At 45.6% G+C, this 24,621-nt stretch overlaps 1 protein-coding gene across 1 annotated transcript in view; it reads right to left on the bottom strand.

The window, feature by feature from the left end:
• Positions 1-721: 721 nt before the first annotated feature.
• The window catches only part of LOC119969069 (interleukin-6 receptor subunit beta-like), a 291,637-nt gene continuing 267,737 nt past the window's right edge, over positions 722-24,621 (bottom strand). Inside the window, exons 15-16 of the mRNA XM_038802271.1 lie at positions 21,369-21,450; positions 722-1,938 (exon numbers count right to left, since the gene is read on the bottom strand). Coding sequence (XP_038658199.1) covers positions 1,447-1,938; positions 21,369-21,450 — 574 coding nt within the window. The 3' untranslated portion in view covers positions 722-1,446. The remainder of the gene's footprint in view (positions 1,939-21,368; positions 21,451-24,621) is intronic.

Here is a 24,621-nt window from a genome sequence, read left to right as displayed (position 1 = left end):
AACTCAGAGAAATTTATAATATGGTGGATCAGATTCGTAGAGAGCTAATAAGATTAGATGAAAATGAGGGATGGGCCTTTGGCTTTGGGTGGTTAGGATCGTTAGGACAGAAGATTGTGTTTTGGATTATAATCACCATTATAATCTTAATTGTCACATCGTTGCTGCTTAAATGGTGCACAGACTCTTGTACAAACATGGGAACAGCCCTGGCTGCATTGCGTCATAACATACAGGGAACTGTCATATGTCCGTTCCCCTTACATTATAAACAACCCTTCTCAATGGAGGACACGATAATGTACTAAAAGGTGTTGATCAAAAGATCAAAAAGGAGGGAACTGTTGAAGGGATATTAATGAGTTACCCACTTAGAAGCATGCTGGGAAATTTTTGACCATAGTTTAACACTGCTTTTGAATGAAAATAAGGTCAGGCAACGTAAACAAAATATTGCTTAATATTTTGGACTCGGCCTTATTTTGATAAGAAGTTGTTCTTCTGAAGGACAACAAAATGCGTAATAGAAAATTGTTTTTAAACCAAGGACAAAACATTCATATTTCCGCTTACGTTTATTCCCAAGGTTTATCTCTTCAAAGTTTTTTATTTCACACTATAAATATAATGGTTTCACTCAGAGTGCTGTGTAATGGCTATGCAACCAGGCCAGTCCCCTCTCCGCAAATATTTGTGTAAATAAATTTCCTTAAATCGAACCTCGAAGAATTTGTCTTTATTATAATTTCCACGACAATAGGATTAGTGAGGAAAGGCAATATAATATAAGGGGTACAATTCTAATGGGGGAGCTGGAACAGAGGGATCTGGGGGAATATATGCATAATACCACCTTGGTAAGATAGGTTAAGCGGCCTCATTTGGCATTTGTGTTTAAATCTGGTCAGGCATTCGTGAGGATGCAGATGCTTGGGAATGGCTCCAGGGAAGCGAGATTCTAATTACTTGAATAAACTGACAAATCTAAAGCTGTTCTCTTCAGAGAAAGGAATCTTGACAAGACTTTTTACAGAGGAATTCAAAATGATTAGGGGTTTGGACAGAGTAGATTGGGAGAAACTGTTTCCATTGGTGTAAAAGTTGAGAAGCAGAGAAGATTTCAGGTGAAATGCAAAAGAACCAGAAGTAACATTAGGAAAAATGTTTCTTGCGCAGTGAATTGTTAGGATCTGGAATGCTCTGCCTGAAAGTGTGGAGGAGACAGATTCAACTTGGCTTTCAAATTGAAATTGGATGATTATACAAAGAGAAATAATTGGAGGGCTGCAGGAAAATGGCAGGGGATTGGGACTTGACGAGTTGCTCTTACGGAGAATAACAGACATGATGGGCTAAGTGGCCTTGTCATAGGACTAGAATCTTGGTATATTTGTAGCATCAGTGCATCATTATTAGTCACCAATGAATCACAGCTGTTGTCACCCTTTAATCACATTTGTTTTCAGACACTAGTCCCCATAAAAGTGGAAAGGTTTTCCATATCTCCTCTCCACCTATAAGGTCTGTCAATGAAATATCCTGAGATAGTTCACTGTCATTTGCAGCAGGCATTGTGAACCAAGGGTTCTCATGTGGTCTGGGACTTGGATTTAATTCATGCAAAAGTGGCTGATTGGATTCTGATCTGAGAAAGAGTGTGGGTCGAACTTTCTGGTCTTTAGAGTGGAGCACAGTAGCATATTGAGTCATTCCAGAAAGATTGTGGTATGGTGTGTAAACATCACAAGTATAGCCCTCTGACAAACAGTGCAGAGTATCTCCACTGTTGGGGGTCTTGCCATTAATGCTCATACCCTTTTCATCTTCTATCAAATGGCTTGATTTTACTGCAGAACCAGTGTTCTGTCTCGTGTCATTCTGAAGAAAAGTAAAAGAGGAGACGATGCAGTCAGGAGTCCCTTCCGAACAATTCCAATCCTTAATAAAACAAACATCTCAAGTTACCTCACTTTGAATAAACATCAACTATACAGAAACACTCTATGAACTCATAATCAATTATATACATATATTTGATTTGTACTAAAAAAACGGTGCCAAACATTAAATAGAATACTCCCATTTTTATTGAATGATGAGTGTTTTCAATTTAGAATTTTAGCCAAAATTCAATCCTAATCTTAACTCTATTTACAACTCTAATTGTAAACTGAACTCTCGGTATAGTCTCTAATGCCTAAATCCTATTTTAAGCTTGAGTCTAAACCCAAGATTTTAACTTAAATCATAACCTACCTCAAACTAATAATTGGAGCATAAAGGTTGGTGGAATTGCGGCTAGCGATGAGGACTGTCAGAGGATACAGCAGGGGTTAGATCATTTGGAGACTTGGGAGGAGAGATGGCAGATGGAGTTTAATCCGGACAAATGTGAGGGAATGCATTTTGGAAGGTCTAATATAGGTGGGGAATATACAGTGAATGGTGGAACCCTCAAGAGTATTGACAGTCAGAGAGATCTAGGTGTACAGGTCCACAGGTCACTGAAAGGGACAACACAGGTGGAGAAGGTAGTCAAGAGGCAAATGGCATGCTTGCCTTCATTGGCCGGGGCATTGAGTATAAAAATTGGCAAGTCATGTTGCAGCTGTATAGAACCTTAGTCAGGCCGCACTTGGAGTATAGTGTTCAATTCTGGTTGCCACACTACCAGAAGGATGTGGAGGCTTTAGAGAGGGTGCAGAAGAGATTTACCAAGATGTTTCCTGGTATGAAGGGCATAGGCTATGAGGAGCGGTTGAATAAACTAGGTTTGTTCTCACTGGAACGATGGAGGTTGAGGGGCGACCTGATAGAGGTCTACAAAATTATGAGGGGCATAGCCAGAGTAGATGGTCAGAGACATTTTCCTTGGGTGGAGGGGTCAATTACTAGGGGGCATAGGTTTAAGGGGTGAGGGGCAAGTTTTAGAGGAGATGCACGAGGCAAGTTTTTTTACACAGAGGGTAGTGGGTGCCTGGAACTCGCTACCGGAGGAGGTGGTTGAAGCAGGGATGATAGTGATGTTTAAGGGGCATCTTGACAAATGCATAAATAGGATGGCTATTGAGGGATACGGGCCCCGGAAGTATAGAAGATTTTAGTTTAGATGGGCAGCATGGTTGGCGCAGGCTTGGAGGGCTGAAGGGCCTGTTACTGTGCTGTACCTTTCTTTGTTCCTTGGAAGATGGGATTTATGGTCATTAAAGCCAAATGAATTTGAACATTCTAACATTGGAAAAGTAAAGAAAGAAAATTATCTGCAAAGTATCATTGGAATGAATCCATTAGGATTAAGAGAGCCTGAGTCGGTTGATGAAGGTAGTGCAGTGTAACATGGATTTTAGCAAGGTGTTTGGCAAAGTCCTACATGGCAGATTGGTCAAAAAATTATAAACCCATGGGATACAGAACAATGAGGCAACTGGATATAAAGTTGACTTACTAACAGGAAACAAAGGGTATTGGTCGATGGCTCCACTTGCAACCAGAAAGTTGTTTCAAGTGGTGTTCCACAGGGCTCGGTGTTGGGACACTTACTGTTTGTGTTATATATTAACAATTTGGACGTGAACATGACGGCATGATTGCAGGTGACACAAAGATGACATGCCGGGTGGTGGACAGTGTAGAGGATAACTATATCCTTCAAAATGATAGGTTGGTTGGTGGAGTGGGCGATAAAGTAGCAGATGGAATTTGAAACAGAGAAGTGTGAGACCATGCATTTGGGGACATCAAACAGTTATAAGGAGTACAAAATAAATGGGAATATCAAAAGAGAGGTAGATGAAGTGAGAAATCTTGGTGTACACATACACAGATTCCTAAAGGCAGCAGTTCCAAGTGGACAAATTAGTAAAGAAAGCATATGGAATGCTCTCCATCACTGGCAGAGGTATAGCATATATAGCATATATAAGTAAGGATATAATGTTGGAATTGTATATAACAATGGTGAAGCCACAACTGAGTATTGTGTGCAACTCTGGTCACCGCATTACAGGAAGGATGTAATTGCTCTGGAGAGAGTACAGAAGAGGTTTCCAAGAATGTTGCCAGCGTTAAAAAGTGTAGCTACGAGGCGCGATTGGATAGGTTGGGTTTATGTTCCTTGGTACAAAGAAGGCTGAGGGGTGACTGGAAGAAGGAACTGCAGGCACTGTTGCTAAGTTTGCAGATGGTATAAAGATCTGTAGAGGGACAAGTATTGTTGAGGAAGCAAGGGAGACCTGCAGAAGGATTTGGGCAGGCTAGGGGAGTGGGCAATGAAGTGGCAAATTAAATAAAATGTGGAAAAGTGCGAGGTAGGAGGAATTTAGGCATAGATTCTTTTCTAAATGGGGAAATGCTTAGGAAATCAGAAGCACAAAGGGACTTGGGAGTCCTTGTTCATGTTTCTTTTAAGGTTAACATGCAGGTTCAGTCAGCAGTTAAGAAGGAAAATGCAATGTTAGCATTCATGTCAAGAAGGCTAGAATACAAGACCAGAGATATACTTCTGAGTCTGTATAAGGCTCTGGTCAGGCCCCATTTGGTGTATTGTGAGCAGCTTTGGGCCCGTATCTAAGGAAGGATGTGCTGGCCTTGGAAAGGGTCCAGAGGAGGTTCACAAGAACGATCCCTGCATTGAAGAGCTTGTCGAATGAGGAGCGGTTGAGGATTCTGGGTCTGTACTTGTTGGAGTTCACAAGGATGAGGGGGGTTCTTATTGAAACTTACAGGATACTGCGAGGCCTGGACAGAGTGGACGTGGAGAGGATGTTTCCACTTGTGGGAAAAACTAGAACCAGAGGACACAATCTCAGACAGACTAAAGGGACAATCCTTCAAAACAGAGATGAGGAGGAATTTCTTCAGCCAGAGGGTGGTGAATCAGTGGAACACTGATTACTGTCTTTAAGACAGAGATAGTGAGGTTCTTGATCAATAAGGGGATCAGGCATTATGGGGAGAAGGCAGGAGAATGGGGATGAGAAAAATATCAGCCATCATTGAATGGTGGAGTAGACCCGATGTACCGAGTGGCCTAATTCTGCCCCTATGTCTTGTGGTCTTATGATCATATGGACTTAATTGAGGTATACAAAATTATGAGGTGAAGAGAAAGAGTGTACAGGATAAAATTGTTTCCCTTGATGGAGAATTCTAGAACCAGGGGACATAGATTCAAGTTAAGTGGCAGAAGGTGTAGAGGGGACATGAGGAAGAACCTTTTTTATGCAGAGTGGAGCAGGAGTCTGGAATTTACTGCCCGAGTTGGTGCTGGAGACCCGAAACTCTTTAAAAAAGTACCTGCATCTGCACCTTAAGTGCTCTAAGCTACAGGGCTATGGACCGGGCGCAGTAACGTGCACATGGGTGTCTTCGGGCTGGCATGGACAAGATGGGGTGGCACGGTAACACAGTGGTTAACACTGTTGCTTCACAGCTATAGGGTCCCAGGTTCGATTCCCGGCTTGGGTCACTCTCTGTGCGTACTGCCCGTGTGTGCGTGGGTTTCCTCCGGATGCTCCGGTTTCCTCCCACAGTCCAAATATGTGCAGGTTAGGTACATTGGCCATGATAAATTAGTGTCCAAAAATGTTCGGTGGGGTTACTGGGTTACGGGGATATGGTGGAGGGTTAAGTAGGGTGCTCTTTCCAAGTGCCAGTGCCAACTTGATGGGCTGAATGGCTGCCTTCTGCACTGTAAATGCTATGATTCTGGGATTCTATGTCCTCCTGCTGTACTGTAACTTTTCTAAGTTTCTATGGTTCTATGAGAGCTGAAACTAAAATGATAATATTGATCTAATAGCGAAGTGAGCAAAATGTTTTCAGAGCCTATGCTTATCTGACTCTGATTATTAATCTCTCTCCAAATACATTTGTTATAATATGCTTATCAGATATCCAAGGAAATGAGAAATTGCCAGGGCGCTGGCAATAATCTTTCAACTTTTCCAGACTCGGGAGGTGCCAAAAGATTGGAAAATTTCAAACATTATGCCCTTGTTCAAAAAATGTTCGAAGGATAAACCCAGCAATTAGACCAGTCAGTTTAACTTCAGTGGCGGGAAGCTTCCAGAAACAAGTATTCAGAATAAAATTAGTAGACACATGGAAAAAGGTGAGTTGATTAGGAAGATCCAGCATGGATTTCTACAGGGGAAATTATGGATGCGATCCAATTGCCACACTGTGCCCAAAAAGTAGTTCACCACGGTGCATCGCGGCCGATAGAAGCTGGGAGGCCTACCCGGCTCGCAATGCCTCGCGAGAGCTAACGTAATCTCATGCAATGTTGCGATGTAAATGCCGCCCATTGTGGGCGAGATCACTGTTGAGCAAATATGCATATTGAAGCAAGACAGCTAGTCTCACTTTAATGCGCAGATTCCTAAGTGATCCAAGGCGTGGGATCAATCTCTTCTGCCTCGGTGACCTTGGGCAAGTGCCGTTCAGCACTGGTCTCCACAAATGGGGACCAGACGGAATGGCATTTGTGGGGGTCTCCCAGGGGATCAGCGGTCCCCAGGTGCATGCTCTTTGGGCAGGGTGGTACCCTGGCACTGCTGTTGCCACCTGGGCACCATGGCAGGCCACAAGTGTGCCAGCCTGGCACTGCCAAGGTGACCAAGTGCACTGCCAGGGTGACAGGTTGGCACTGCCAATGTGCCATGCTGGCATTTTCTGTGCGCTGGTGATCAGGCTGGAAGTGCCCTGAGCGAGTGTTGGGGAGGTGCGTGGGGCTGTGGGAGACCATTCTTCCATAGTGAGTTGGGCTGCAGGGAGGGAGAATCAGAGATCCGGATCGGCATTGAGGAGATCTGGCGAGCAGAGTTCCTCAGTGCCCAAAACAGGGCTAAGTGCGGCCTGTGCCATGCGTTACCCGCTTAGTTATTTAATGCGAGTGGTATTTTGTAGCCATGTGTTTCTCGACCTGCGATCGCCGGGAAATATGCGACTAAATGCGTTCACGAGGGGACTTTGTTCCCTTTTAGTTGAATCGTGCCCTATGTTTAACTAACTTCCTGATTTTTTTGAAGAGGTAACGGAAAGGGTCGATGGGGTGTATGTGGACTTGCAAAAAGCATTCTGCACACACCAGGTGTGTGAGAAACGTATGGAATAAAAGGATCAGTAGCCACATTGTACAAAATTGATTGAAGAATAGAAAATAGAGGGCTGGATTCTCTGATGTTTCTTTGTATGTTTCTCGGCAGCACCTGTTCGCTGGTAGTGGGATTCTCTACTCCTGTCACTTATCAATGGAATTTCCCATTGAAGCCATCCCACACATCTGGGAAACCAGCAGGCGGGGCTGCGCTGCTGGTTGGAACAGCAAATCCCAAGAGCCATAGAGTTTTGGCTGGAGAGTAATGGTCAATGGATATTATTTGGCTGGAGGAAGGTTTATATTGGTGTTTCCCAGGGGACTATTGTTGTACAGGGGACAATTTCAAAGCTTAAAGGACATGGATAAGTTGGTGGAGTGGGCTGATAGGTGAAGTTCAATGCGGATCAGTGTGAAATTATGTATTTTGGTACATGGAGGAACAGGAGAGGCAATATAAACTAAGGGGCAAAATTCTTAAAGGCTGCAGGAGCAGAGGAACCTGAGTGAATATGTGCATGGATCACTGAAGGTGACAGGACAGGTGGAGTGACCAGTTATTAAAGTCTTTAGTTCTGGGTGCCACACTAAAGGGAGGCTATGAACACATTGGAGAGAGTGCAGAAGAATGGTTCCAGGAATGAGAAACTTAAGGATAGATTGGAGAGGTTGGGACTGTTCACGTTGGAGAGATGAAAGCTAAGAGAAGATTTGATAGAGATGTTCAAAATCTTAAGGGGGCTAGACAAAGTAAAGGCTATTCCTATTCATAAAATGATCAAGAACGAGAAGGCACAGACTTAAAGTGATTTCAGTGAGTGATTTGAGTCTGGAATGCACTGCTTGGGAGTGTGGTGGAGGCCGGCCCAGTCGAGGCATTCAAAAGGAAATGTTCCATTGCCATTATTGGGGATTAATGGACCTCTGCGATTGATGTCAGTTCTGTATTTAGTCCAGCTGGTGAGACTGCATTTTCCTGATCGGATGATTGCAGTGAAGGAACAGTTTTGCTAGTTGTTCGCATATATCTGCGGGTTGTACTGGCATATTTGGTTGTTCACTACCTTGCACACAATTGAGGTGACAACTGCTCTACTCATGTGCCAAATTGCCACATGGATCGACTCCAAAAGTGCTTTTGGTTTGTGCCCTGACTGACTCTCCAATGCTCAGCTCTGGTATGGCTTGGCAATTTTGTCCAGCTGAAATATGTGGCTGGATCCTCCGGCCCCCTCAGTCGCATGTTTCTCGGCAGTGGGAGGTGGCACACCGCTCAGTCATGGCAGGATTCTCTGCTCTTGTCACTGTAAATGAGATTTCCTATTGAAGCAACCTCACGCCACCGGGAAACCCGGGATCAGAGAATCCCGCCGCCATTAAACGGCCAACGAATTTCAGCCTTGGTGTTCTGTCATTACGCCTTGATATTTTTCATTCACACCTATTACCACTTCTGGTTTCAGTAGCATTTTGCTATTTGAAGAGACTTTGCAATGTGACATTCGTCTTTGGTCTGAACTACTTTCAATACCTTCAGTCGGTGTGTTTCTCTGCACGAGGATTGCCTTCTATACATTTGCTCAATTTCTTGACAATTTCTGGTGATTTTTAATACCACCTCAGCCTTTTCCTTTGACTGAGGATAATGTGGAAATAATTTGCAGTGTTGTATTTCACACTCTTTTGTGGAGCGGTTGAATTCTTTAATTGTAAACTGAGGGCCATGGTCACTCATCACAATGTCTGGAAAACGGTAATGACTGAAATGTGCTTTCATGCATTCTATTTATCTCCTGTCATCATTGAGATCACTTGATCTCACTCCTAGTGGTCAGAATCTACAGTGACAAGAAAATCAGTTCTTGCCAGTAGTGGCGATCCTCAGGGATCAGTGTTGGGATGCTTGCTGTTTGTAATACATATAAATGATTTGGAGGAAAATGTAACTGGTTTGATTACTAGGTTTGTAGACAACAGAAAAGTTGGTGGAATTATGGATAGCGATGAGGACTATCAGAGGATACAGCAGGATATAGATCGGTTGGAGACTTGGGCGGAGAGATGACAGATGGAATTTAATCCAGACAAATATCAGGTAATGTGTTTTAGAATGTCTAATACAGATGGGAAATATACAGTAAATGGCAGAACCCTTAAGAGTATCGATAGGCAGAGGGATCTGTGTGTATAGGCCCATAGGTCACTGAAAGTGGCAACACCGGTGGAGAAGGTAGTCAAGAAGGCATACGGCATGTTTGCCTTCATCGGCCAGGGCATAGAGTATAAAACTTGACAAGTCCTGTTGCAGCTTTATAGAACCTTAGCTAGACCACACTTGGAAAACAGTGTTCAATTCTGGTCACTACCAGAGGATGTGGAGGCTTTGGAGAGGTGCAGAAAAGATTTTCCAGGATGTTCCCTGGTATGGAGGGCATTACCTGTGAGGAGAGGTTGAATAAACTCGGTTTGTTCTCACTGCAACGACGGAGGTTGAGGGGCGACCTGATAGAAGTCTATACGATTATGAGGGGCATGGACAGAATGGATAGTCAGAAGCTTTTTCCAGGGTGGAAGAGTCAATTACTAGGGGGACAGTAGAGGGACAGGTAGTATTGAGGACACAAGAGGGATGCAGAAGGATTTGGACAAGCTGGGAGAGTGGGCAATGAAGTGGCAAATTAAATAAAATGTGATAAAGTGTGAGGTTATGTACTTTGGAAGGTGGAATTTAGGCATAGACTATTTTCTACACCATCTCAGACTTAAGGGACAATCCTTTAAAACTGAGATGAGGAGGAATTTCTTCAGCCAGAGGGTGGTGAATCTGTGGAACTCTTTACCGCAGAAGGCTGTGGAGGCCAAATCACTGTGGTCGCTGGTGGAGGAGCTGGTGGAGGAGCTCCTGGGGGGGAACAAAGTTGCGTCCCGCTCCTCGCCGAGAACATGCATCCAAGCGTGCAAATTCATCCATTTGGGCCAGCCATAACAAGAGAGTGGGGACGAAGACAAACCCGGATCCGAAGCGCATTAAAGTGGGAGACCTGGGCGCTCGGGAGCGGAGTGAACCCCCCCCCCCCCCACGCACAGCAGGAGAACGCGGGGTAAGACGAGCGGCGGCCCGGACCAAGGTGGGGACCGTGCCAGCAGCAAAGACCGAACACCCCCTCCCCCCCCCCCCCCCCCCCCAGCGGCCACCACCATGAGGCAGGCAGCGGAACAAAGACAAAGAGGGACTCCCTGCCCGACCAGAAGCCTCTCTCTCTCTCGACCCTGGGTAAGTGAGAAAAAAAAGAACTTCCCCTTTTTCAAAAAAAAACTTATTGAAAAGAAAACTTTTAAAGAGAAGGAATTTTGAATTTTTTTACTTTTTAAACAAAAAATAATTTTTTTTGAAGAGTTTTTAAAAATAAAAGTGCTAAAGGAGAGAAGGAAGGGGGAAGAAAAGGGGAGGGAACAAAAGAAAGGGGGAAAAAAGGTGAAGAAAAAAAATGCCAGAAGGAAACCAAAGCAGAGGGAGAAAGGGCACCGAAAGCAGACAGGGCAATGGGCGAGACCGTTCAGACAAGCTAATCAGCGCACAAAGCGGCGGATCGGAAGGTTCGCCGCAACAAAAGAATCGGACAGACTGGTGCATTTTCCCCTTGGGCCGGGGGGAACTGGAACTGGAAGGGTGCCTTTGCCGAGGCACTGAGGGAACATCAGAAAGATAACAAGGCAGGGATCAGTGTAGACATAGAGACCGCAGTGCAGGCAGCAATGGCCAAGGCCCTGGCGGAGGTGCAGCTCACCCTGGGCACAGCAGAGGAGAAACTGGAAGCCCAAGAGTAGAAACCGGAAGCCCAAGAGCCGACCATTTTGGAGCTGGAAAAAGCCATGACTGACATGAGCGACCGGATCACGTCCCTGGAGAAGGAGGTGGCGAGACTGGGCACAACACAGGGGAGCCTGAAGGGCAGAGTGGACGATCAGGAAAATCGCTCGAGAAGGCAAAATGGCAGGATAGTGGGCCTACCAGAGGGGATCGAGGGTAGAAACCCTCCGTCATACGTGGCTGAGATGCTGGGCAACTTAGCTGGGAGGAAAACTTTCCCAACCCACCAGAAATGGACAGATCACACCCGGCGCAGGAGATCAACCATGGGTAGTTATAGCTAAACTGCACCGGTACCAAGACAGGGAAACAATCCTGCGCTGGGCCAGGCAAAACAGAACCTGCAAATGGGAAGGACACTTCATTAGAGTTTATGAGGACATTGGGGCAGACCTATCCAGGAGACGGGCCGAATTCAATTGAACGAAAGCACCTCTTCACAAGAGCAACATGCGTTTTGATATGCTATACCCAGCAAAACTCTGGGTCACACACCAAGAAAGAGAGTACTTCTTCACAAATCCCGCAAAAGCAAACAAGTTTGTTGAGGAACACGGGCTGGAAAACCATCAGCTAGGATATAAACGCCAGGCCCCCCAGCCCCCACCCCCACCACGGCGAGTGCACCCTGAACAAAAAACAAACCACTACCCGAGGGACCGCTCCAGGTGGGAAGCCAGGCCCCAGCACGAGGGAACGAGAGTAGTGGAGAAGGGAGAGCAAGCGAGAGGAGTGCAGGATAGGATGGGGGAAGAGCGGGCAGAAAACCACAGAGGCCGGGCAAGGGAGAAGTGAGACAGTAACTCCTGCGAGGGGGGCCACCACACTAACTGGAAAGTCAGCGCCGGGGACATGCAACAAAGCAGGGCCGCAGCGTGCCCCCAACAGGGAGGAAGGCGCCAGACGGGGGTGGTGGGAAGGGGGGGGTCCACGACGACCACGCAACAGAGGCGGGAGTGCAAATGATAGGAACAGGGGAAAGAGGGACAAAAGAGGGGTATACGGAACAGGGGGGAAAAGGGGGGCAAGGGAGGGACTGGGAAGAGGGGGGAGGGACAAACAAGGCGAGAAAGGGAATAACAATAGGGCTACAAAATGCCACAACCATGGGCTCAGAACTAGGAATCGCTGCAAGCACCCACCCAGTACGGTCTCTGGGTGAAGGGAGACTCCATAGTGCAGGGGACTGCCCGCTTGGCGGACGCACAATGGGTGGCCATGTCGGATGCCCCCTAGACATAGGGAAACCCCGGAGCGCAGGGACCCGACCGCATGGAAGGAGTAGTATCATGGGCTGGAAAACCAACAGCTAGTGTAGAAGGGGCACTTGGCAAGGGGCAACAGCATGCCGACCCGGGGGGGGGGGGGGGGGGGGGGGGGCTCCCATCCTACCCTGCACTCCTCTCGCTTGCTCTCCCTTATCAGGAGAGCAGGGGGCATTAACCAGGTAAGTATGGTTAATCCCATAGGAGCGAGGGGACAGAAACCCCCCACCACGATAGTCACTTGGAATGTAAGGGGACTCAATGGCCCAGTGAAAAGATCCAGAGTCCTCACCCATCTAAGAAATATGAGGGCCGAAATAGTCTTCCTACAAGAGATACACCTGAGAGAGCAGGAATGACGGCAGGTAAGAAAGGGCTGGGTGGGACAAAACTACCATTCCTGCTGTGGGACGAGGGCTAGGGGGTTGGCAATAGTGATCAGCAAGAGGACGATGTTTAGGGTGCCAAAGACGGTTACGGACCTGAGATGAATGGCCGTTGACTCACATCCTTAGTCTGGAACTCCAGAATCATTCTTGCCATTGCAATGGACTGTCAGACTAATTTGTTGTCTTTCAATGAATATCATGATGTGGAGGTGCCGGTGTTGGGCTGGGGTGGGCACAGAAAGAAGTCTTACAAAATAAGGTTAAAGTCCAACAGGTTTATTTGAAATCACTAGCTTTCGAAGTGTAGCTCCTTCATCAGGTGAGTGAAGAGGTGGGTTACACAAACACATATATAGACAAAGCCAATGATGCAAGATGATGCACTGAATGAGAGACTTTGCAGGTAGTTAAGTCTTTACGGGTCCAGACAGTGCACCTAGAGAGAGAGATAATCACAGGTTAAAGAGGTGTGAATTGTCTTGAGCCAGGACAGTTGGTAGGATTTCACAAGCCCAGCCCAAATGATTGGGGGTTAAATGTATTGAGACATGAATCCAAGGTCCCGGTTGAGGCCATACTCTTGCATGCAGAACTTGGCTGTCAGTTTCTGTTCACTGATTCTGCCTTGTTGTGCTTCCTGAAGGCCGCCTTGGAGAACACTTACTCAAAGATCAGAGGCTGAATGCCTTTGACTGTTCAAGTGTTCCCCGACTGGAATGGAACATTCCTGCTTGGTGATTGTCACGTGATGCCCGTTCATCCATTGTCACACCGTCTGCATGGTCTCTCCAATGTACCACGCCTCGGAACATCCTTTCCTGCAGCGTATGATGTAGACAATGCTGGCTGAGTCGCACGAGTATGTATCGCGTACCTGGTGGGTGGTGTTCTCACGTGTAATGGTGGCATCCGTGTCGATGATCTGGCACGTCTTACAGGGTTGTCTGGTGTCATGGTCGCTGTTCTCCTGAAGGCTGGGTAGTTTGCTGCAAACAATGGTCTGTTTGAGGTTGTGCAGTTGTTTGAAGGCAAATATTGGGAGTGTGGGGATGGCTTGTCAAAATATTCATCGATGAGGTGTTGAAGGCTCCAAAGAAGATGTCGTAGTTTCTCCGTTCTGTATACACAGGATCTGTTCAGCTGAGGAGGAATGTAACAGACATCTACATATGCTGAAAGATGCCCTCATAAATATGGGATATGGCGCTCGACTCATCGATTGACAGCTTCAATGCTCCACAGCAAAAAAACACTCCAACCTCCTCAGAAGACAAACACTGGACTGACAGAGTACCCTTCATCGCCCAGTACTCCCCTGGAGCAGATAAACTTCTTTGGAGCATCTTTGGAGCCTTCAACACATCAACGATGAAGACGAACATCTTGCTAAGGCCATCTTATACCCATAACCCTGCACATTGATCATGGCTAATCCACCTAACTTGCACATCTTTGGAGTGTCTTTAATGAGATCATCATTTAATTGCCCTTATTCACATGATGCCACGAGTCGTGTTACTGTAGTCACACACTGACTCTTTTTAACCTTGAACATTAATGTTGAACATGTGCCATTCAGAAGTTACATTCACTTGGGTTCAAAACATGGCTCCAAGGCATTCACCATTTCAGCATTGGGTTTTTTCTGTTCTTCAGATGGATTTAAGATGGAATACAATATCAAGCAGTCTCTCTCCAGCAGTATCAAAAGTGTTGCTGTTCACATTATTTCCTACTTGTTAATTAAATGCATTGCAATCTCACAGTTTTGCAATTGCAAGTGGAAAAATTACCATTTCGGCCACACGTCACCTTTTATCTCAACAAGAGCTAAGGGTGGAAAATTTATGGCCATTTTTGACTCACCCAGTATTTTACTTGCAACCTTCAGTTGTGTTAGATTTTCCATGTCTATGTTAATTTTTTCAGCAGCATGTAGCAGGTTGGAACATTTAGGTGTTCCTCTTGCAGCAGCTGTGGTTACTCTTCCAGCTTTTCAAAACTCAATCCCAGCTCCATCTGACACCATATCATGAGCTCCAGGATTTTAGTCTTTCTAATGTAATGTCTTTATTGAACTGAATGTAACATGGCTGTGTCCAGGCAATTCATCATGTCAGAGTTCATATGACTATATTTTGTATTAATTGCATTACAAAAGCCAGAACACTCCATGTGAAAGTCTCATTGTTTTAACTTCTCCATCCTGAGGTCTCATAGAACATAGAACATTACAGCGCAATATGGGCCCTCCGGCCCTCGATGTTGCGCCGACCCATGAAACCATCTGAAGCCTATCTGACCTACACTATTCCCCATTTTCATCCATATGTCTATCCAGTGGCCACTTAAATACCCTTAAATTTGGCGAGTCTACGACTGTTGCAGGCAGGGCGTTCCACACCCCTACTACTCTCTAAGTAAAGAAACCTCTGACATCTGTCCTATATCTACCACCCCTCAATTTAAAACTATGTCCCCTCGTGTTGGTCATCACCATTCGAGGAAAACGACTCTCACCGTCCACCCTATCTAACCCTATGACTGTTTTATATGTCTCTATTAAGTCACCTCTCAGCCTTCTCCTCTCTAACGAAAACAACCTCAAGTCCCTGAGCCTTTCCTCGTAAGACCTTCCCTCCATACCAGGCAACATTCTAGTAAATCTCCTCTGAACCCTTTCCAAGACTTCCACATCCTTCCTATAATGTGGTGACCAGAACTGCGCGCAGTACCCCAGGTGCGGCCGCACCAGAGTTTTGTACAGCTGCAGCATGACCTCGTGGCTCCGAAACTCAATCCCCCTACTCATAAAGGCTAGCACACCATATGCCTTCTTAACAGCCCTATTAACCTGGGTGGCAACTTTCAGGGATTTATGTACCTGGATGCCGAGATCTCTCTGTTCATCTACACTACCAAGAATCTTGCCATTAGCCCAGTACTCTGCATTCCTGTTACTCCTTCCAAAGTGAACCACCTCACACTTTTCTGCATTAAACTCCATATGCCACCTCTCAGCCCAGCTCTGCAGCTTATCTATGTCCCTCTGTAATCTATAACATCCTTCAGCACTATCCACAACTCCACCGACCTTCGTGTCATCTGCAAATTTACTAGCCCATCCTTCTACACCCTCTTCCAGGTCATTTATAAAAATGACAAACAGCAGTGGCCCCAAAACAGATCCTTGCGGTACACCACTAGTAACTGAACTCCAGGATGAACATTTGCCATCAACCACCACCCTCTGTCTTCTTTCAGCTAGCCAATTACTGATCCAAACCGCTCAATCACCTTCAATCCCATACTTCCGTATTTTCTGCAATAGCCTACCGTGGGGAACCTTATCAAACGCCTTACTGAAATTCATATACACCACATCAACCGCTTTACCCTCATCCACCTGTTTGGTCACCTTCTCAAAAAACTCAATAAGGTTTGTGAGGCATGACCTACCCTTCACAAAACCGTGTTAAGTATCGCTAATCAACCTGTTCTTTTCAAGATGATTATAAACCCTATCTCTTATAACATTTTCCAACATTTTACCCAAAACCGAAGTAAGGCTCATAGATCTATAATTACCAGGGTTGTCTCTACTCCCCTTCTTGAACAAGGGGACAACATTTGCTATCCTCCAGTCTTCCGGCACTATTCCTGTCAACAAAGACGACATAAAGATCAAGGACAAGGGCTCTGCAATCTCCTCCCTGGCTTCCCAGAGAATCCTAGGATAAATCCCATCTGGCCCAGGGGACTTATCTATTTTTACACTTTCCAAAATTGCTAACACCTCCTCCTTGTGAACCTCAATCCCATCTAGCCTGGTCGACTGTACCTGAGTATTCTCCTCGACAACATTGTCTTTCTCCAGTGTAAACACTGATGAAAAATATCCATTTAACGCTTCCCTTATCTCCTCTTATTCCACACACAACTTTCCACTACTATCCTTGATTGGCCCTAATCTTACTCTAGTCATTCTTTTGCCTTAAGTCAAGAGTGGTCCGAGGGTAAATGTGCTAAATTGGGGGAAGGCTAATTATAACAATATTAGGCGGGAACTGAAGAACCTAGATTGGGGGCGGATGTTTGAGGGTAAATCAACATCTGACATGTGGGAGGCTTTCAAGTGTCAGTTGAAAGGAATTCAGGACCGGCATGTTCCTGTGCGGAAGAAGTATAAATACGGCCAAATTTCGGGAACCTTAGATAACAAGAAATATTGTCGACCTCGTCAAAAAGAAAAAGGAGGCAATTGTTAGGGCTAGAAGGCTGGGAACAGATGAAGCCTGTGTGGAATATAAGAAAAGTAGGAAGGAACTTAAGCAAGGAATCAGGAGGGCTAAAAGGGGTCACAAAAGGTCATTGGCAAATAGGGTTAAGGAAAATCCCAAGGCTTTTTACACGTACATAAAAAGCAAGAGGGTAGCCAGTGAAAGGGTTGGCCCACTGAAGGACAGGCAAGGGAATCTATGTGTGGAGCCAGAGGAAATGGGTCAGGTACTAGGTGAATATTTTCCATCAGTATTCACCAAAGAGAAGGAATTGGTGGATGTTGAGTCTGGAGAAGGGCGTGTAGATAGCTTAGGTCACATTGAGATCCAAAGCGACGAGGTGTTGGGTGTCTTGAAAAATATTACGGTAGATAAGTCCCCAGGACCTGATGGGATCTACCCTAGAATACTGAAGGAGGTTAGAGAGGAAATTGCTGAGGCCTTGACAGAAATCTTTGGATCCTCACTGTCTTTAGGTGATGTCCCGGATGACTGGAGAATAGCCAATGTTGTTCCTTTGTTTAAGAAGGTTAGCATGGATAATCCAGGGAACTACAGGCCGGTGAGCTTTACGTCAGTGGAAGGGAATTCTTTGACACAGGATCTATTCCCATTTGGAAGCAAATGGACGTATTAGCGAGAGGCTGTGAAGGGGAGGTCGTGTCTCGCTAACTTGATAGTTTTTTGAAGAGGTCACAAAGATGATTGATGCAGGTAGGGCAGTGGATGTTGTCTATATGGACTTCAGTAAGGCCTTTGACAAGGTCCCTCATGGCAGACTGGTACAAAAGGTGAAGTCACACGGGATCAGGGGTGAGCTGGCAAGATGGATACAGAACTGGCTAGGTCAAAGAAGGCAGAGAGTAGCAATGGAAGTGTGCTTTCCTGATTGGAGGCTGTGACTAGTGGTTTTCTGCAGGGATCAGTGCTGGGACCTTTGCTGTTCGTAGTATATATAAATGATTTGGAGAAAAATGTAACTGGTCTGATTAGTAAGTTTGCAGACGACACAAAGATTGGTGGAATTGCAGATTGTGATGAGGACTGTCAGAGGATACAGCTGGATTTAGATCATTTGGAGACTTGGGCAGAGAGATGGCAGATGGAGTTTAATCTGGACAAATGTGAGGTAATGCATTTTGGAAGGACTAATGCAGGTAGGGAATATACAGTGAATGGTAGAACCCTCAAGAGTATTGACAGTCAGAGAGATCTAGGTGTACAGGTCCACAGGTCACTGAAAGGGGCAACACAGGTGGAGAATGTAGTCAAGAAGGCATACGGCATGCTTGCCTTCATTGGCTGGGGCATTGAGTATAAGAATTGGCAAGTCATGTTGCAGCTGTATAGAACCTTACTCAGGCCACACTTGGAGTATAGTTTTCAATTCTGGTCGCCACACTAGCAGAAGGATGTGGAGGCTTTAGAGAGGGTACAGATGAGATTTACCTGGTATATTGCCTGGTATGGAGGGCATTAGTTATGAGGAGCGGTTGAATAAACTTGTTTTGTTCCCACTGGAATGATAGAGGTTGACAGGCGACCTGATAGAGGTCTACAAAATTATGAGGGGCATAGACAAAATGGATAGTCAGAGGCTTTTTCCCAGGGTAGAGGGGTCAATTACTAGGGGGCATGGGTTTAAGGTGCAAGGGGCAAGGTTTAGATCAGATGTACGAGGCAAATGTTTTACAGAGAGGGTATTGGGTGTCTGAAACTCGCTGCCGGAGGAGGTGGTGGAAGCAGGGACAAAAGTGACATTTAAGGGGCATCTTGATAAATACATGAATAGGATGGGAATATTGGGATATGGACCCAGGAAGTGTAGAAGATTTTAGTTTAGACGGGCAGCATGGTCGGCACAGGCTTGGAGCGCCGAGCGGCCTGTTCCTGCACTGTACTTTTCTTTGTTCTTTGTTCGTTGACTGATTCTTGAACATTCTGGGAGTGAAGAGTTATAGGGAACATATGGGGCAGGGTGTTTCGAGTTACGTGTCCCATCACCCACGACACAGAAACCCATGGCTGTTTAGCCCACTGCCTGCAGTTATTAAAATCTCTACAGGACCCGACTGGCCTACGGTTAAGGTTTACACCCCCATCAGGTAAGGAATGTCTCATTTAGATAGCTACCAGCTCCTCTGATTGGCCAGCAGGTCTGTAACCCCAGCAGCCCCTGTTCGATTGGTGGACACTGCTTGAACTGCAGATCAAAGAAGAGCAATTAAATGCCAGGCTTGAGATGAGTTCAGCAAAGAGAGTGGAGGTGGGAAGGGGTGGTGCACGCCAAATTTGAAAGACTGGGCGCACAGTATCTTTGTTTGTTCTCTTATCTGGCACCCGCCCACGCAGTAAAAGCTGCCAGGCTAGTCAATTATCGTTGCCTTCTATCTGATAGGTAATATAGTGCTGGAGGCACAATGAGGTACTTAAGTGGCTATTAATTGCCTTGAAATATCAAATAGTAGCAGGGCCTCCACCACTCCCTGTGAAATGGGAGGTAGGCTGGGATAGACAGATAGACAGTGACCAGGCCACAAGCTGTATTTTACAAGCCCCTCCATTTCCCCCCAAAATACATGGGGAGCTGTAAAGAACATAAGAACTAAGAGCAGGAGTAGGCCATCTGGGCAGCACGGTAGCATTGTGGATAGCACAATTGCTTCACAGCTCCAGGGTCCCAGGTTCGATTCCGGCTTGGGTCACTGTCTGTGCGGAGTCTGCACATCCTCCCCGTGTGTGCGTGGGTTTCCTCCGGGTGCTCCGGTTTCCTCCCACAGTCCAAAGATGTGCGGGTTAGGTGGATTGGCCATGATAAATTGCCCTTAGTGTCCAAAATTGCCCTTAGTGTTGGGTGGGGTTACTGAGTTATGGGGATAGGGTGGAGGTGTTGACCTTGGTAGGGGTAGGGTGCTCTTTCCAAGAGCCGGTGCGGACTCGATGGGCTGAATGGCCTCCTTCTGCACTGTAAATTCTATGTAATCTATGTAATCTGGCCCCTTGAGCCTGCTCCGCCATTCAATGAGATCATGGCTGATCTTTTGTGGACTCAGCTCCACTTTCACCATAAACCTTTTTTTCTATATTCTTCAAAAAACTATCTATCGTTATCTTAAAAATATTTAATGAAGAAACCTCAACTGCTTCACTGAGCAAGGAATTCCATAAATTCACAACGCTTTGGGTGAAGAAGTTCCTCCTAAAATCAGTCCTAAATCTACTTCCCCTTATTTTGACGCTATGCCAACTAGTTCTGCTGTCACCCGCCAGTGGAAACAACCTGCCCGCATCTAGAACATAGAACATAGAACATAGAACAGTACAGCACAGAACAGGCCCTTCGGCCCTCGATGTTGTGCCGAACAATGATCACCCTACTTAAACCCACGTAACCCGTATACCCATAACCCAACAATCCCCCCATTAACCTTACACTACGGGCAATTTAGCATGGCCAATCCACCTAACCTGCACATCTTTGGACTGTGGGAGGAAACCGGAGCACCCGGAGGAAACCCACGCACACACGGGGAGGACGTGCATACTCCACACAGACAGTGACCCAGCCGGGAATCGAACCTGGGACCCTGGAGCTGTGAAGCATTGATGCTAACCACCATGCTACCGTGTGGCCCCCTAATCTATCCTATCTATTCCCTTCATAATTTTAAATGTTTCAATAAGATCCCCCCTCATCCTTCTAAATTCCAACGAGTACAGTCCCAGTCTACTCAACCTCTCCTTGTAATCCAACCCCTACAGCTCTGGGATTAACCTAGTTAATCTCCTCTGCACACCCTCCAGCGCCAGTACGTCCTTTCTCAGGTAAGGAAACCAAAACTGAACACAATACTCCAGGTGTGGCCGCACCTTGTCAAGTGCCATCAGAATTGGATATGTTTAATTTGACTAGCCTCAGTTTATGCCTCCATGAATAAAAGGGAACTTTTCTCCTCTCTGGTGCATCACAGTATCTGAAGCTTGGTTTCTACGAACTCCCACATCGATGCGATACATTACCTTGTCACTTATCTAATAAGCGTTTTGAGGTTTTAAAATATTACTCAGCTAATTTAGTTTCAATCTTGGCGATAAACTTGTTCAATATATTACATTTAGATAAATGCTTTTGGTCTTTATTGTAATTTAGCCAACAGTCCGAATTTAATTCTGTTTGCTTAAATATATTTGTTACATATCGAACAACACCTCACTGAATGACCATGCTCACCCAAATTCGCTTGCACTCTGCTTAACTCAGGTTAAGTTGTTCCAGGCTAATAATCTTATTTATAACTACTGGCATAATTGAAACTCTTAATTTCACGCCCCTTAAGTGGCAGGCAATGGATTTGGAAATAACAGTGAGGGATGGGTTTGTAGCGAAGGGGGTGGACAGATACCGACACCTTTTGGATTCTGGTCACCCCATGACATTAGCTACTGTGGCATGGAGGCATTTACCTGAGATAGGCTCCCTGGGCTCCAGCTGGCAAGCGTACTATTCGCAGGGTTTGGTACTTTCAACCACAGATGTCTTATTATCCTGTGAATAACATCAAATACATTAATGTAAATCCTTCAAATGCAGTGACTACTACACAGACATCAAATTAAATTGCACTTTGTGACTGAACATTGGGCGATATGGAATGACATCGATTTTCTGGATGCGGTAATTCGAAATGGTCGGTCACTCGTTGAAACCGTCCGAAATTTACGCAACCAGAGTTAGCAACGCTATCCCAGAATTAAGCCTTCTGAGCCATGGAAGTCACAGTTTAATTCCAATTTGCTCTCTATGGTTATTTTCAGGCCAGTAAGTTGTAATTAGTGAAATGTTACAAGAGTTAGTATTGGGGGCTGAATTTACATTAATATTACTGATTTAGATAAAGGGGCTGACTGTATTGTAACCAATTTGTTTGCAAATGCAAGGATAAGTAGAAAACTAAGTTGTGAGGAGGATAAAAAAGTATTTATAAAGAGATAGAGATGGACATAAATTTTGAAGAGGTTGTATAATGTGGGAAAATGTGAGGTTAGCCACTTTGGCAGGAATAATAGAAAAACAGAATAGTATTTAAATAGAGGGAGGCTGCAAAATGTAGGAGTGTAAGGGTATTTGGGTATTCTTCTCCCTGAATTACAAAATCAACAAACATGCAGATACAGCAAGTAAGCAGGAAAGTAAATTATGTTTATTTCAAGTGGAATAGAACATGAAAGTTGAGAAACTTTGCTTCAAATATACAGGACTTTAAAAGGGTTGTCTTATAAGGAATGGTTGAGCAGGTTGGGCCTATACTCATTTGAGTTTTGAAGAATGAGAGGTGGTATTTTTGAAACATATATGATTCTGAGGGGGCTTGACGAGGGGGATGCTGAAAGGATGTTTTAGAATATAGAACATAGAACAGTACAGCACAGAACAGGCCCTTCGGCCCTCGATGTTGTGCCGAGCAATGATGACCCCACTCAAACCCACGTATCCACCCTATACCCGTAACCCAACAACAACCCCCCCCCCCCCCCCCCCCCCCCCCCCCCCCCACCCTCCTTAACCTTAATTTTAGGACACTACGGGCAATTTAGCATAGCCAATCCACCTAACCCGCACATCTCTGGACTGTGGGAGGAAACCGGAGCACCCGGAGGAAACCCACGCACACACGGGGAGGACATGCAGACTCCACACAGACAGTGACCCAGCCGGGAATCGAACCTGGGACCCTGGAGCTGTGAAGCATTTATGCTAACCACCATGCTACCGTGCTGCCCCCCATGCTACCGTGCTGCCCCACGATTTCTCCTTTGGGGAAATCTAGCACAAGTGGATACAATTTAAAATAAAGGATGTACCATTCAAGTTAGAAATGAAGAGCAATTTCTTCTCTGAGAGTTGTTAGTCTTTGTAATTCTGTTCCAAAGAGAGTAGTGGAGTCATTGAACATATTCAAGGCTGTTAGACAGAGCTAGGCATTGCCAAGGGTGTTGAGATCATGGGAGATATGGAAGAAAATGACATTAAGGCCACAATAAGATCAGCTATGATCACATTCAATGTTGGAGCAGGCTCGAGGAACCGAATGGCCTACTCCTACTTCTGATAAGATTATGAGATTTTAACAAAGAAAGTTGAATTTTGAATTGATAGGAATGATATGCCAAGATTTAAGTTGCAAGCTTTTACAGCACCAAAACACTAAATGTGCTATCACAGAATCACAAAATCGTTACAGCGCAGAAAGAGACCATTTGGCCTATCGTGCCTGCACCAACTCTCCAAATGAGCATCACAACTTCGTGCCATTCCCCTGCCATTTCCCCATACCCCTGCACATTGTTCATACTCAAATAATCATCTAATGCTTCCTTGAATGCCATGATTGAACCTGCATCCACCACACTTCCAGGCAGTATATTTCAGACCCAAACTACTCGGTGTGTGAAAAAGCTTTTTCTCACGTTGCATTTGCTTCTTTTATAAAATCACTCTAAATCTGTGTCTCCTCATTCTTGATATTTTTACAAGCGGGAACAATTTCTTCATATCTACTCTGTCCAGCCCACTCATGATTTAAAACATCTCTATCAAATCCCCTGTTTTCCTTCTTCTCTCCAAGGGGAACAGTCCCAACCTCTTCAACTCATCCTCTGCAACTCTTTACCCCTGGAATCATTCTTGTGACTCTCCTCTGTGCTCTCTACAATGCTTTCACAACTATGGCATGCAGAACTGGGCACAATCTCCAGATGAGGCCTAACTTTTAATTAATTGTTTAATTATATTGATCACTTAACATAGACCATAGCACATACAATGCAGAAGGAGGCCATTCGGCCCATCAAGTTTGCACCAACCCACTTCCACCCTACCCCCATAACCCAATAACCCCCTCCTAACCTTTTTGGCCACCTAGGGCAATTTAGCATGGCCAATATACCTAACCTGCACGCCTTTGAACTGTGGGAGGAAACCGGAGCAGCCGAAGGAAATCCACCCAGACAAGGGGAGAACATGCAGACTCTGCACAGACAGTGACCTAGCGGGGAATCGAACCTGGGACCCTGGAACTGTGAAGCCACAGTGCTATCCACTGAAGGAGGTCAGTTAGCTGGGTTGACTGGATGCTGGTTCTTGATGCGGAGTAAAGCCTTTCTGGTTGAGGTTCTCCAAGGCCTTCTCAAACTTGCTCTCATCTGAGGTTAAATCACCACCAGTCAGCTCTCCCACTCTGGAAAAATCCAGGGTTAAGGAGTTGTAGAGGATGAGTTGGAGAGATTGGGACTGTTTTCCTTGGAGAAAAGAAGACTAGGAGGAGATTTGATGGAGATATTTAATGCGCTGGATTCTCCATTTCTGAGGCTAAGTGGTGAGGCCGGCGCAGGATTTGTGGACTTACACGATAGTAAAGCTGCCACTGCACCTGGACTGATTCATTTACTGTTAAGGGGCTAGCATCGGCGGCATGTGGATCAAAATCGATTCCAGTGAGAAAAGGTGTGGAATTTGCTGAGTCCATGATTGACACTTAGGAGGCTGACAACCTGAAGCTGCATATTCACACTTCACTCCCCACACACACCATCCCAGCCAACAAGATGGCAGCAAGGAGACCAACCCCGAGATTCCCCCATGCTGAGCTGGAGGCCCTCCTGGACGTGGTGGAGGAGAAGCAGTACCCCTCCTGTACCCCTGGCCCGTGAAGGAGGC

Source organism: Scyliorhinus canicula, chromosome 1 (genome assembly GCF_902713615.1).
Source record: "Scyliorhinus canicula chromosome 1, sScyCan1.1, whole genome shotgun sequence".
NCBI classification, from domain to species: domain Eukaryota; kingdom Metazoa; phylum Chordata; class Chondrichthyes; order Carcharhiniformes; family Scyliorhinidae; genus Scyliorhinus; species Scyliorhinus canicula.
This window is presented reverse-complemented; position numbering and strand designations above follow the sequence as displayed.